At 33.1% G+C, this 15,387-nt stretch overlaps 1 protein-coding gene across 2 annotated transcripts; it reads right to left on the bottom strand.

The window, feature by feature from the left end:
* Nucleotides 1-9,941, bottom strand: LOC107959415 (zinc finger CCCH domain-containing protein ZFN-like). Of its 2 annotated transcripts, none has more exons than XM_016895474.2 (7): nucleotides 9,531-9,941; nucleotides 7,809-7,966; nucleotides 7,453-7,515; nucleotides 6,363-6,482; nucleotides 5,594-5,884; nucleotides 4,446-4,775; nucleotides 1-577 (listed from the first exon to the last, which is right to left on the bottom strand). In XM_016895474.2, the coding sequence occupies exons 1-7, from the start codon at nucleotides 9,619-9,621 to the stop codon at nucleotides 296-298; spliced, it is 1,335 nt and encodes a 444-aa protein (XP_016750963.2). In that variant the 5' UTR covers nucleotides 9,622-9,941; the 3' UTR covers nucleotides 1-295. The 2 variants fall into 2 exon arrangements, with proteins under 2 accessions (XP_016750963.2, XP_016750964.2); XM_016895475.2 differs by having other exon boundaries at nucleotides 8,275-9,837.
* Between the last annotated feature and the right edge of the window lie 5,446 nt (nucleotides 9,942-15,387).

Raw genomic sequence — 15,387 nt, 5'->3', positions numbered from 1 at the left:
TGCAAAAGAAATGCCTTGTATAACATACTGTGAAAGAAACATAACACAGCTTTGGGACAGATGAATTGTTCACATTGGGTTTACCAAATGTGACATCAGTTTCAGATTTATACAAATGCAGGAATATGAAATTCAGAAGATGCAACTGTCGACTGAATTGCATATATTTTAAAAGAACAGAATCAACTTGACATGAACTCTGTACATCCCCAACAATGGGAAATGAATTTACAGATGACTCTTCCTCATCCACCAAAAGATTGTCAACTATAATCAGCGCATCTTGTTTCCGTGTTTATCCCTCTGTATCAATACTGTCATCACTGGAAGACAATTGTCTGTTCTCTGACAGTGAAAGTCGTCTGGGCTTTGTAGAGCCTGCTTCAACAAGCCCTTCTGATGAAAGGTTTATCCCACCACTTCCTGACGAAGACCCCAACAAACGGTGAACTGGGGCTTCAAATGGAGAAGATGCAGAGTAATTGAATGTGAAAACTCCCATAGGATGGTTAAACTTGCAACTTGGACCAAACTTGCAAATTCCATATCTAGAATAGAAAATGCATAGAGGTTCTCCCTGTTAAAATGCAAAAATAGCAATCAATATCAGTAGCAAAAAAATAAAGCTAGCAACACCATAAAAGCACATCAGCACACAGTAGGTAAACTCTCAATGCAAATTACCCACATGCACCATAGAATTAATGAGCATATTTCAAGGATGGAAAAAGCAACAACCACATCAAGAAGATTCATTTGATTGATGATAATTTTGAGCTAAAAAAAAGTTAGTCCAATGCTATGAACGCAAAGGTTTTTGTCACATTCAATACGAATGTGTTAGTACCATCAAGAAGAAGCAAAAGTCGCATGCTAGTGATGAAGAGTTTAGTGATTTTATTGATTCAAATGAAGATTTTATCAACTGTTGTTTTTACTTCCTCTGTTCCAATGCATGTTCCAACAGACTAAGGAACAAATAAGGATTCAAATCATGATGTTGAGCCAAATTATTTAATTGAAGATGCCTATTACTGGATGATAAAAAAGATGGAAACATTATGTTAATTGAATGATTCCTTGAGGGAAGAAGCTGTCATCCTTAAATGAAAAGAGGAAAGGCTTGAAGTCATGGTTTAAGAAAAAGATGATGCTTTAAAAATCACCAAGAAGGAGCTAGCTGACTCAAAGGTTGTCTTGCAGAAGTTTTGAGGCCAACATGAGAAGCTTAATGAAATTTTGGCTTAAAAGAAATTTGAACCAAGCCATAGAGGATTTGGTTATATCAATAAAGGTAAGGAACCTATCACTACTATAATTTTTGTTAAAACTAAAGATATTCTTTTACTCTTCAGAAAGGTAAAAAGAAGGATCAAACACCTATTTGTTATCACTGTGGAAAGATTGGAGATATTAAATCTTATTGTTACAAGTTGATAAATTATCAAAGATCGGAAATTATAAGGAGTGTCCAATCTAATGTTACAACATTGAAAAGAACAGTACCTAGACAGCAACATATATGTAATATAAAAGGTAAACCAATATGTTTTTATTGTAGTAAAGAAAGGCACATCAGACCCCCACTGTTTTAATATGATGTGAGATTGGAAGAAGTTCATGTCCATTGCAAAACTTGTTACAATAGCAAGTGCATAAGGTAGAACACAATGAAGGCAAATTTGAGTGAGAAAAAATCAACCACATTTGAGCTTTTGAAGATCGTCAGTCGATTGATGCTCACGTGAAACATAAGATTGCAACTTATGTTGAAGACATCGAAGATTAGACATTCTATACAAGGTAAAAATAATTATACTGTTCCTCTCAGGATATTTGGATGTGTTTGTTATGTCCATGATCGAAAAGCAGGCAAATTAGATCCAGGAGCCCTTAAATGCATGTTCATTAGGTATTCTCCAACACAGAAAGGTTACAAGTGTTATCATCCTCCTTCACAAGAACTTTTGTTAGCATAAATATTACATTCAGAGAAACTAAGCCCTATTATGATACAACTCAATCACCTCTTCAGGGGGAGAACAATGAGAGAGAAGAAGTGATACCTGACTCAATAACTATTGAAAACTTTATTCCAGAAAACACCATTGTTCAAGGGGAAGTTATTGTTCAGGGGAAGACTGTTATTCCAGAAAACACCATTGTTCGAAGGGAAGCTACTGCTTAGGGGGAGACTACTGTTCAAAAGGAGATTGTTGGGCGTTTGGACAAACCAAATTTAAGGAAGTATTAAAAAAGGCTTAGAACAGAAGAAGCTGTCATGCAACCTACTATGTGCTAAGAATCTTCCTCTTCTGGTGAGTTACCCCTTAATTATTTAGATAAACTTATTGCCTAAAGAAAAGGTGTTAGATCCTGCACTAAACACCCTATGTCTAACTTTATCTCTTATGACTCATTGTCCCCTACCTATAAAGCATTTGCCTTGTCTTTGTCGTCTTTGTCCTCTGTGTCTATTCCACAGGATTGACGTGAAGCATTTGAAGATCCCAAGTGGAAAGAAGACATGGTTGAAGAAATGAAGGCACTAGCAAAGAATTAGACTTGAGAGCTAGTAACTCCTTCAGTAGACAAGAATTTGGTGGGATGCACAAGGGTGTTTATTGTGAAACACAAGTTTGATGGTTCGATTGAAACGTACAAAGCCAGATTGGTTGCTAAAAGCTTCACTCAAACTTGTGGAGTAGATTATCAAGATACGTTTGCCCCTGTTGCCAAAATGGACACCATCAGAATTGTCATCTTGTGTAACCAACCTTGATTGGAACCTACAACAATTTGATGTGAAGAATGCATTCCTACATGGAGACTTAGAAGAGGAAGTATATATGGAGATTCCTCCTAGATTTGATAACGCAAAAATGCAAGGGGAAGTTTGCAGATTGAAAAAAGCCTTGTATGGATTGAAACAATCTTCCAAAACATGGTTTGATAGATTTCGTAAGCTATGATCACTTTTGGGTATCAACAAAGCAATGCTAATCATACCCTTTTTATGAAACATTACAAGGGTAAGATCACTCTTCTTATTGTATATGCTAATAACATAGTGATGATAGGAGGCGATGAGGAAGAAATGACTCAACTGAAACAATGTTTGGCTCGAGAATTTGAAATAAAAGATCTAGGAAAGTTACAATATTTCCTGGGAATTGAAGTTTCCAGATCAAAGAAAGAAATCTTCTTATCTCAAAGAAAATACATCCTAGACCTCTTGACTAAGACAGGTATGGTGGGATGCAAACCCGCAGAATCACTTATAGAAAGCAACCATAAGTTGCAAGCTAGAATAGGAGAGTCAGTGGATAAAGAAAGATATGAAAGACTAGTTGGTAGACTAATTTATCTCTCACACTAGACCTCACATAGCATATGTAGTCAATTTTGTAAGTCAGTATATGCATGATCCTTGAGAGTCTCATATGTAGGCTATCTTTCGCATTCTACGCTACCTAAAGTATGCCTTAGGAAAATGTCTCCTCTTTTCTAAACACGGTCATCTCCAAATAGAAGCTTTTACAGATGCAGATTAGGTTGGGTCTCTGGATGATAAGAGGTCTACATCACTTATGGGAGGAAACTTAGTCACTTGGAGAAGCAAGAAGCAAAGTGTCGTTGCTTGATCAAGTGCTAAGACAGAATACAGAGCCATGGCTCAAGGTGTTTGTGAGCTACTGTGGTTATTAAAAATTATGGAAGAATTAAAGTTGTCGAATAAAGGAAAATTATCCTTATATTGACAACAAGGCCGCCATCAGTATAGCCCAAAACCTAATACAACATGATCGAACAAAGCACATAGAAATTTATTGGCACTTCATCAAAGAAAAGTTGTCTGTCAGAATCTTGGGCTCAAGTTATGTAGCCTCTGACAAGCAATTAGCTGATGTGTTCACTAAAGGACTTAACAGCAGAAGCTATCATAATTTGGTTTGCAAATTGGGCATGTGTGACATCTATGCACCAATTTGAGGAGAAGTGTTGACAGCTTATCTTAGCGAATCTCATTACTATTATCAATCCTAGAATTGATGGCAAAACACTTCCTATCTTCAATGCAGCCAATACTCTCCTTTTTTGCATCACTTTTTAGTCAAAACACAACCAAAGTCATTGACCTTTTGATCCAAAAATAAAACCTCTAAAATCCTTGTTTACTAAACCCAATAAACATGTAAGGAGATCATCCTTTGTCCCAAAATACACGACAACTTATATTTAAGTTAATACCTTCTACTCTAATTTAAAATTTTCTATAGAAACAACAAACTATCAATTCCCCAGCAAGAGTATCAAGGAAAATATCCATTTTTTAACATAAAAAGATTTATTAGCTTAAGCTACAAATAAAACTCAACAATTAGGAAGCCAAGGTTTTCATGAAGAAAAGGTCATGAAAGTAAATGGTAGTTTATATAACTCACCGGACGTAAAGGAAGGCCTATAGGACTCAATATGCAATCAGGGGCAGGAAGAACTCTCTCTCTTGGATGATGAAATCTACAAACTGCACCAAATTTACAATCTCCAGTCTTCATGTAAAATTGGCACTCGAGCTCGCCAGGTCTCTCAGGAAATACATTCTCCCTTTGCAATGCATAAAAACCTACAGGGGCAGAGCCAGAACGAAATTGAGAAAATAAGGCTTGAGATCCCGCAGATGCTGATTCATTTGGACGAGAGGTTCCATAGATTTGGTTATTTCCATTTGTCTGCTGCAGGTTCTCTGAAGAAGATACTGAAGCCAACTGACCCTGAAGAAATGAAAAGTATCAGAAACATGCTACTCCTTTTATTCATTTTTTTGAGAATAAATGTTAGCACTTCCTAATGATCGCAAGTTAAGGTATCAACTAACACAATCAAATTCTGTAATTTGTATAATTAAATGCAAGCGGAAATAAATAAATAAATAAATAAAAAGAGAGTAGATCTATGCTCTCGGGCACTTTTATAAATGATAATGTTAGAAATGCCATCAAGCCATTTGGGCCAAACCACTAGCAAAGACTCCGTTCTAGTGACCCAGAGTTTGACATGCTTATTTGATTCTACACCTTAAAACCTACTAATAAGCATGATCAGAAATAGATGAGTCATGTTTAAACGCCTATATACTTTCCTTCAGAATATCAACCAAATCTGCAGAAAATCATACTTTCCCAGCACACCATCAGCCAGCCACAAGTTCAACAACAACAAAAAGCAATACAACTCCACTACCATTGGTAACAGCACCAGTACTATTTACTTGTGATCTTAAAGGCCTTATCCAACCTCCACCACACTTAATTCTAGGCTCCCTTAAACAATCCTGTCTAATTTTGTTGATGACAAGTATCATGAAATTACCATTTCTGTCGCTTGACAGCTCCATCAAATAAAGCACACAACTATTAGCTGCATGTGACCATAATCAAGCTAAGAATATGCTACTTCTTTCAAGGGAAAAAAAAGGTCAAAGTTGTTTCACTAGTCACTTTTCACCTCTAATGCTGTCCAATCACATGTAAATGCTAAATAGGCATGCTTAATGAATACAACATAAGTAATAAGCAAAGGAAAAGCTTACACCGTAAGCATTCCAGCTTGGAACCGATACCATCCCTTGGGGTAAAATCAAAGGTGCATAACTTGAAGGACCTTGCCAACGGGGACTGGGAATGAAAGAGGCTCTTGACCAGTTTGTAAGCCCTCCTAGAAATGACTGCTGACCAGAAGTGGTTGGTGATGGGACAGTCGGATAAATAGGAGATCCTCGCAAGGAAACCATCATGTTAGTTGGTTGAGGATGGTGGAATTTACAAGTGCTCCCAAACTTGCATTGTCCAGTTCTTAGATAATATGCACACTCAGTCTCATTCTGTGAAGGAAAAAGTAGAAAGGAAACAAGTTACATTATTAAGCCTATGAAACACTAATAACCACAAAAAAACCGGTTAGAAATTAACCACCAAAAAACCGGTTAGAAATTAATCATTGAAGAAATACAGCTTGCCTTAATGAGGTCCAAGTTTGCACAAGAATTCAACCTCAACCATGAGGCCATTAATGGTCCAAAATTCAACAGTATTTTTGTTCATGAAATCCATATTTAAAGTTAAAAAAACAAATTCATAACTCAAAGCTAATAAAAGATTCGCTTTGAGTTATAGCAAGCAATAAGATTTGACATTATGATCCTAATTCTCTATGCGTGTGTATTTTTCATATTGGATCTAAATGATATATCATTCAGTCAGTTTGACCATACAATTGAACAAAGATTAACTTGAATATTGCCTTAAATTTGCATGTTATAAATTGTGTTGTACACAGTAAAAGAGAAAAGAAATCCATACCGGGCGAAGAGGATAACCCAAAAAATTTAAGGAAACTCTTCCTGCTATCCCAGCTTTGTCTCTAGGATGATGAAACTTGCATGTTGCTCCAAATTTGCAAGTTCCTGTTTTCAGGTAGTACTGCAGAGCAGTTCAGAGCAAAATGTCAGTTGTCTCATCCAAACATACATGAAAATGAGAAACATAAAGTCACATATTAGATATGAGGAAGTAAAACCAAAATAGTAGCTTCTGTTAAGATTTTAAATTAGCTTCTCATGCAACAAAAGCAAGAGTCAATGCAATCTTGCCTTCTAGAATAGGAAGAGCGAAAATAACATCCAAGAATAGAGCAAATATTAGGAGAAGCCAATAAGCTAGTCAAGCTAAGAGTTCACTCAAAGTTTGATTGTTATTCAACACTAAAGCCAGAAGTAAACCTTTTTCCAGGCTAAATTATTAGCATATCTCCATTTTCTTAGTTTCTTTTTTTGTTTATTTTCTGATACTAGGAATCAAGACAAAACTGGAATGTCTTATAAATTGCTCAAGAGAAAAATATTTAGAGGAAAAAGCAGAGACAAGGGAGGAAGAGACCATTCATGAAGTAATAGAAACTTTTATCATCAATAATTTGCATCACTTACACAATTATTTTGAATAAATTTTATTTCAACCTGTAATCACATGAGTCACACTCTGTTCAACATTCAGTGGGATTTCATTCTAGACCTGAAAGTAATCCTTGATTCATTATGGACAACTTCAAAATAAGAAGGAACACTTGTTTGATTCTAGTGCATCAACCATATAGATCCAAACAAATTCCGAGCAGCAAAAGAACTGATCTAACAGTCAAATCCATTTAAATTTGTAAAGAAATATCTCTATCAATCTAGAATAATCGCATTCACTAAAGTATTAAAATGTTTAGCTCATCATTTTGATGAGTAAAATCCCCAAGGTACAACAATAAAATAAATTTCCTCTTTTAGATGGATAAAAGTAATATACTTCATGTTAATCAGAATGTCATACGTTGCAAGTTGTAAAGCACAAGTAAAAGCAGAAACATTATTGTCATTTGAGAAACCAAGGAAGAAATACATGCCTGACATTCTGGTTGTCCTACTCTTTCCGGAAACTCTCCTTTCATCCTTGCAGTAGTAATCGCCTGGAATTTGATATAATTGAAATAAACATTTGAAATGAAATATTTAAAATCTCAAACTTGTAGTAGGGCAAAGTTAAAATGAAATTATTATAGTAGATAAAGTATAGCCATGTGTAAAAGTTTCAAATGTCTACAACTTTAACTACCAATATTATGTCAATGATAAATAAAAGGTTTGAGAACTGCAAATAAATAAATTGAGAAGCTTTTTCGCATTGTACCAATAATATCTCACTCATAAAGCATTAAATCCAAAATAATAAGAATTTCCCAAGCAAGCCGTGGCTTTATACCAGCTTTCTGTTAGGAGGATGATTAAAACGACATGTCGCCCCAAATCTACAAAGGCCTGTCCTTATATAGTAAGAACAATCTGGTTCTCCAGGACGCTCTGGGTAGGGACCAGGTTCCATTGTTTCACTGGATCTCAAGTTTATTTGCCACGTACCATCTGAATTAATATTAAACCAAAAGGTTCAGAAAATACATCACAAAATTGAGTCAAAGAACAACAAAAGGGTATTGGAATTTTCAATTAGTAAAAAAATTTCTTACAACATAACACACTCAATATATTCCCCAATAAAAATATTTCATTGTATAGACAATGTTTCTCTTTAATTAGACTTATCATTTTAACATATAAATAATACTAGTTAAAGAAGCATTATAAGTTTTCATTTCATTTCATTGTCACTATGGGAACCTACTGGTTCCTTTTTATCCTTTTTCAAGAAATCCAAGCAAAAGGAACCTTACCCACTCTCTCCGGCCCCCTCTTCTCCTCACACTCCCACCACCCATTCTCCCTCCTTTCCTTACCTTTCCAAAAAGTAGGCCGAAATGTTAAAAGCAATGCATTGGAAAGATGAGTAGTTAGGTCTAAAGAACAAAAGAAAATCAGACAAAAGGTTCATATTTTTTCTTTTTTATGTCCATCACAAACCAAATGAACTCATTGGAGAATCATGATTCTATGTTATATGTCCCTCTTCCTGCATGATGAACATTGCTTCATATATTCTTTCAAAAAAAAAAAAAAGAACATTGCTTCATATAAATAACATATAACATGTAAACAAGGAGAAATCTAAGTATATTTGATTATCAACCCCAACTTCTTACTTTCAAAAAGTAAAAATAAAAGAAAGACCATATGTTTAATTAGAAAAAAACAAGGTAGATATTTTTTCTCGCAACCATGTACCCTCCTAGATTTTATGACAAAATCTCAGGCAAAAGTACCAAACTTTTACAGTTTTACTCGTAAATTCCAGCAAAAGAATGATTATTTAGTCTAAACCTAATGCCACTATAGTGTCTAATTGCATTTCCACTAACATTCAATGAAAAAATGAGGAACCAATCTTAAATATTAAATAACCCTCAGTGTAACAGTGATAAAAACAAAAAGATGTAAACAGAGACCAACTAGAACAATCATATCCACCTCAATTGCATTTGATGAACAGAACAGCTCAAAATCTCATACATAGAAAATTAGTGCAGCTCAGGTTTTAGTATGATCAAATAAAATTCGTAGAAAAGGTACTATGACAAGATTGCTTGAACAACTTGTTTTTTTCTTGACAACAAAATTCATCATCATTATTTATATACACACATATACAAATTCATATATACACGTATAAAAATAAGAACTGCATCACATTCGATCACGTCATCATGATGAAAGCTGCAATAATTCATGATCACCATAAATTTTCTTCCTTTTCATTTTCTGAAACACAATTAAAATTTTAAGATTAATATAGAAATTCAAAATTTTACATAATTTTTTTAAAACTTAACCTAAGAAAATTGATATTTTTTTAAAGTGATCAAACCAGAGTTCACCACAAAAATGGCCAAAAGAAGAATTAACGATAGGAAAAAGAACATGTAAACCGCATTTTCTTGCGTTTCACAAAATAAAAAAAACGAGAAATAAGAATAAAATAATGCTGATAAAAATAAACTAGCTTAAAGAAATAAAACCAAGGGTAGAGAGAGGCCTTGATTCAAAGACGGTGAAAGCGACGTTCCTTCAGGCCCCGCCGCTGGTGTTCGGGACATCGGAATTCCGGCACCGAATGAGAATTCCATTCAGCAGTCGTCTTCCTCCATCACCACGACTGTCACGTTAGCACCACCTCTACGTCCCAATTCTCATTCCCAGTCACAAAACCACGCCCTCACTCTCTCGCTCTCCTCCTTCCTAACAGAAACCAAAAAGCTAGAAATAAAAAACCGTTACCCGTTTTAGAGACGAAAAAAATTACTAAAAAGGAGCTTTTCATCATGCAAATATCTTATTTTTAAAATTATTTTTTTATGTTTTTTTAATAAAAGCGAAAGAGCGTTCTTTTCTCTTCTCCACATAATAAAAAGGAAATTGAAATTGAAAATGATAAAAACCAACCATCAAAAATCCACCAACTCTTCTTTTCCTTTTTTATTTTTCCTTTGTCCGCCTTCTTTTCACCCGCGTTTTACACAATCCGACACCGTATCGTTTTCCTTACTTGCGCTCACTAAAAAATGCAACTCATTTAAACTATATTGGAAATAGAAATTTATTGATGCGAAATTTGTAAAACTCCTTATGTTTTACTACGATATTAGTTTTTAGGTGCAAAGTGGTAAAAATCCCTCTATTTTTGAAAAATGTATTTAATTAAGGTTTTAAATTTTCAATTACATCAATTAAGCCATTTGACTAATATTTTTCATCTTTGGTTGTTACGTTGCTAACGTGACGGTTCACGTTAGAAACAATTGGTGTAACACTTTTTACTCGTCTTGACGTCTAGTACAGATGGAAGATACTACTAGACCATTTACGTAACAAGAATCTTGGAATTATTTCAAACTTCAAAGCATTTATATAAAATGACTAAACCAAGTTTAGAATAATTTAGAGGCTTTAGAAACAACTAAAGATCATTTAAAAGTGGTACGTGGTGATCAAAAGCGTCCGAGAACCAAAATAAGCCCCCAAAAGTCAAAACGGCCCAAAATAGTGTAGTGGATCTGCCATAGTTGTATCGGTACCACTAGAGAGATGTATTAATACATCTCCCAAGTTTTGTACATTTTTGTCGCCTGACTTAGTTGTTCCAAAATTACTGAGCCAGGTACTAATACCTTAGACCTCTAGAGCCAAAATTGGGCTACTGACTTAGTTGTTTCAATACTTATGAGCAAGGTATCGAAACCTTGAAGAAAAGAACCAAATATTCAAGTTGGAAACACCTACAATACACATCAAACACCTCCTGATAAAGCAACCATCAAACACACTCAATAATGGCATTGAAAACATGTAATTACAATCTCAAACACATTATAGCTTAGCTCATATCCATATATCATTGAAACATACCATGAAGACATTAGAAACCCTCATTAAAAACACCTAATTTAAGTTTAACAATCATTCATTTGCTAGCTCAAGACCAAAAGAATAAAGAGCATGCATGCTTAGACAAAAGATCATACATCACCAAAGTTAAAGTCAATCAAATGAGCCTCCAACTCAACAATTCAATACTCAATATCTCAAAATACTTAATGACATATGAAACTACCATATATATACATGTTTGAAACTTTAAGTACATGCCACAATGTAACATTGGTAAAATGGGACTCAGACACATAAGAAATTCCACCCAAACACAATCGAATGTATATTACACTATGTGTGCATTCCTAACCAAACACAACCAAAGATGTGGCACTATTAGTGCTTCAACCAAACACAACCAATGTTCTCAAAAGGAGAATGTTCCCTTTGGCCCCCATAACAATGTCAAGATGAGGGTAGCATATCAAGGTTCCAAATATCTATATAACCCAAACAAGTGCTAAATTATTCCTATTGGCATGTCAACCATATCCTAACCCTTTTATCAAGTTTACAAGGAAATTTCCATATAATCAAGTACTTATAACATAATAATGACATGTACATACCATAGCAACTTGTATACTCAAGTTTTCATGCCACGTTGTCAAAACGGAGCATAAATTTCTCATGTATCAATTCCATAAAACATATTTACAAGAGCAAAGCACATTTTCATATTCAACATGTTAATTTAATGAGAATGCCCTTATTTCATTCACATGTGCATGTTCATACATACATAAGTGCGCATCATATTCTTAGTCTAATTGTTTAATTCAATAACATTTTAAATACATTTTCCTTACTTTACCAAACATGTTTTACTCCTTTTCACTTAGTTTATAATCATCATTTTAATGTAATAATTAACACACATATGGCAATCATGGTAAGTCCCATGAAAACTTATCCCCAAAATTAAGTAAAAAGAGTGGAAGGCCCTTCCCTTTCCACATCACTCTATTACCCTCTCCTTGCATTTGCAATGAACGGTTGGAAAATTTTGGTTGAGAAATCAATTTTGTTGCACAGTGGAAAATTATTATCATTATTTAAGTCGAGTGATTGTATTGTTTATAGTAATAAACTCTAACCAAATCAATGCAAGTGCTTTGAGTTAGGCAGTTTATTCATTCCTTGATTTTTGACCAAAATGATCTCTATTTATAGAGAAAAATACAAAAGTCTTACTTGAACAATGGTTAAATAAATAAGATTATTTTAATAGAAAATTTAAAATATTTCTCTCAGGGAATACCTAGGGGTAGCAACACTTAGTCTTTAGGACTAAGGTTTGCCACCCAATTGTGGTCAGACGGGCCTCTAAGCCAGTCTCTTGTATTGGGTATTAATTATATGTATTATATAGTCTTTAAATCAATTAATACAATTTACAAACCCAATAATTAGTTTTCTATTCTAAAAAAATATTATTTATTAATTAAAATATATTTATTTAATTTCTTAATTAAATTATTTTCTCAACCCAAGTCTAAATTTGTTAAAGTCATGGTGACTTTGTCGTACTAGAATCTATGAGTAAATGAATATAATTAATTTTCACTAAAACTGAGATGACTCATTAATTCAATTTTTACTTCGAACACTACACCAAAACAGGTTTTTAGCGGCATTTTTAGGCCTTTAGCGGCGCTTTTTAATGCCACTTAAAGTATTTGCGGCGCTTTTACAAGCGCCGCAAAAAACGCCGCTATTGAACACGTTGCTAACTTTTGTGGCGTTTTTGGAAATAAACGCCGCTAAAGACCAGGACCTTTAGTGGCGCTTTTTCCACAAACGCCGCTATAGACCACGACCTTTAGCGGAACTTTTCCCACAAACGCCGCTAAAGACCATGTTCTTTAGTGGCGCTTTTACCACAAATGCCGCTAAAGACCATGATCTTTAGCGGCGTTTTTTATCACAAATGTCGCTATAGAACAAACCTTTAGCGACGCTTCTCGCAAAAATGCCGCTAAAAACATATCATGCAAAAAAATTATTTTAATCAAATAAATAATATTTATTTTTTTGATAAATATTATATTATGTTTTATTTTTTAAATTTTAACTTTAAATATACTTTTAAGGATAAATAAAAAAATATTATTTAAATTAAATTTTCTATGAAAATGATAAAAGAAGGCAAATAAAGGAAGCTTAAATAATAATAAAAATTAATAAAAGTGAGAAAATGTAAATAATTAATAAAAATTAAAAATTGTAAACCTCGAAATTTTGGTAAAATCAACACCAATGCAATGCAAGCCATTGTTGAGTCTAATACAAGTGAAGAAACTAAGATCCTAAGAAGAGAATCCTATTTTACTAACAATAGTAAAATATCCATACTTTGTCCAGTATTTATATCGAAAAATCAGATCAAAGAAGCAATCTCTTGTATATGGCGAGAAAAATCATTCACTATAGATAGTGATACATGTAATCTATTTCTCTAATTCGTCGTTTCCATTCATTCATCATATAAATTCAATTGCAAATTGTTTAGAGTTGTACTAAACTAGCGAATTGACCTATTTGACATGTATATAATTAGGAATCAAATAATTTGTAATTAATTTTCGACTCATTGTCTATTAATTACAATATTATTTATTCATGGAATGTAACAACCTGAAAGTTAGTGGTATCGGAAAATACAGTTTTAGGACCTCATTTCCATAAACTGAGTTCGTAAATATTTTTATATAATATTTATGGGAGTTATTATTTAAGTCAATTGAAGTTTGGATAGATAATTTTTCTGAAATGGTGATTAATTAAGGTTCAAGGACTAAATTGTAAAGTCCAATCACTATAGGTTTTTAATTAGTAAAAGGATCGAGAACTTAAATTGCAAATAACCCAATGTTTAAAATAACAAGTATTCCACCTTAGAAATATTAGTAGGCACTAGTGAGTATTTTATAAATATATGTTATAAAATGTTAATTTAATTTAATTATTATAATTATAAAATAAATATATAAAACATAGTTCGGGTGGAAAGAAAGAAAATTTTTCTCCATATTTCCACACCCGAACATTGAAGAAGAAGATGCGTAAAATTGACATAAGGGTTTTCAAACTTTGGCTATATATTGGTTAGTTCAATTTAGTCATTTTATTATAATTTTTCTGTTTTTGAGGTAATGGGAGCTTGATTTAGCTAGCCTATGTACCAATTTCTAAAATTTTTAAAGTTTTAGGAAGTTACCATTGATGATTTCTTGAATTTTTAGGTGTTAAATTGATAGGTTTTAAGCTTAGATATGAAAAGGACTAAATTGTGAAGTAAACTGATAGTTTCATACATTAGGAACTAAAATGAATAAATTATAAAATTAGATATAAAAATAAGAAATAGGAGGTCCCTAATGGATAAGAGTGAAATCAGATTTCAATTTGGAGTTTCAAATTGAAAATTATGTTAGTCACGGTTTTAGGGACTAAATTGAATAAAATATAAAATTTGTATAAAAATGACAATTGACTGTAATTTTGGTTGAATATTGATCGTATTGTATGTTTATGATAATTCATAGCTAACGTTGACCTGGATTACTCGAGAGGAAAAGGAAAAGCTAAAGTAGTCGACGAATAACTCAAAGTTTTTAGTTTGTATTTCTATAATTCAAATCACTTCAATTGTTGTATACCTTTTTTTTTTTTGCATTGTAAGATTATGAGGTGAGTTAGAATTGATAAATCAAGTTGGATTTATACAATTTTGATTCATTATTGAGATAGAGGACTAAATTAAAAATAATATAATTCGAAGAAATTATGAAATTGACTTTGAATTGGGCTGAAATAGGATATGCTATCTAATAAATTAATTATTTGAACTATGAATTAAATTGATGAGATGTGAATTAAACACAATGGTTATTCAAATGTATTGTTACCATATTAACTATTCGAGCATAATCAGATATAATTGGCATGCCATAAGACAGATCGAGTATGGGTTACTTTGACTATGAGTCGATGAGTGTTGGGTACAATGAGTTTGGGCACAAATTTTACTTAATTTATACCGATGAGCGCCAGACATAATTTATTTACTTCGGAATTGTTCGATGAGGCACTAGGTGCCAAATTGGTGTGTTGGTTGGATCTGTGTATTCATTTGAGTCTGAGTCAGGTTAATAGGGATCTAAAATGCAAGATTGAAAGTGGCATATGAAATGAATTACTAATGTGAAAAGAATTATGTACGCTAGATTATAATTCTGAAAGTTTGGTATGAAATTGAGACAAATCGACTAATTCGATTTGGGACATGTTGTACTAATTTATGATACTCCTATACTAGTTATTGAACATGAATGAAATGATTTAAATGGCAAAATGGTACATTATAACATGTTTGGCATCTGTATTGAATGAAATTTAATTAAGTGTTTTTAATTGACTTAAGTTGTGTTATAATGTTCGATTATAGAATACCACTGAGT

Source organism: Gossypium hirsutum, chromosome D04, assembly GCF_007990345.1.
Source record: "Gossypium hirsutum isolate 1008001.06 chromosome D04, Gossypium_hirsutum_v2.1, whole genome shotgun sequence".
Lineage (NCBI taxonomy): Eukaryota > Viridiplantae > Streptophyta > Magnoliopsida > Malvales > Malvaceae > Gossypium > Gossypium hirsutum.
The sequence above is the reverse complement of the archived record's forward strand: the minus strand, read 5'-3'. Positions and strand labels throughout refer to the sequence as shown.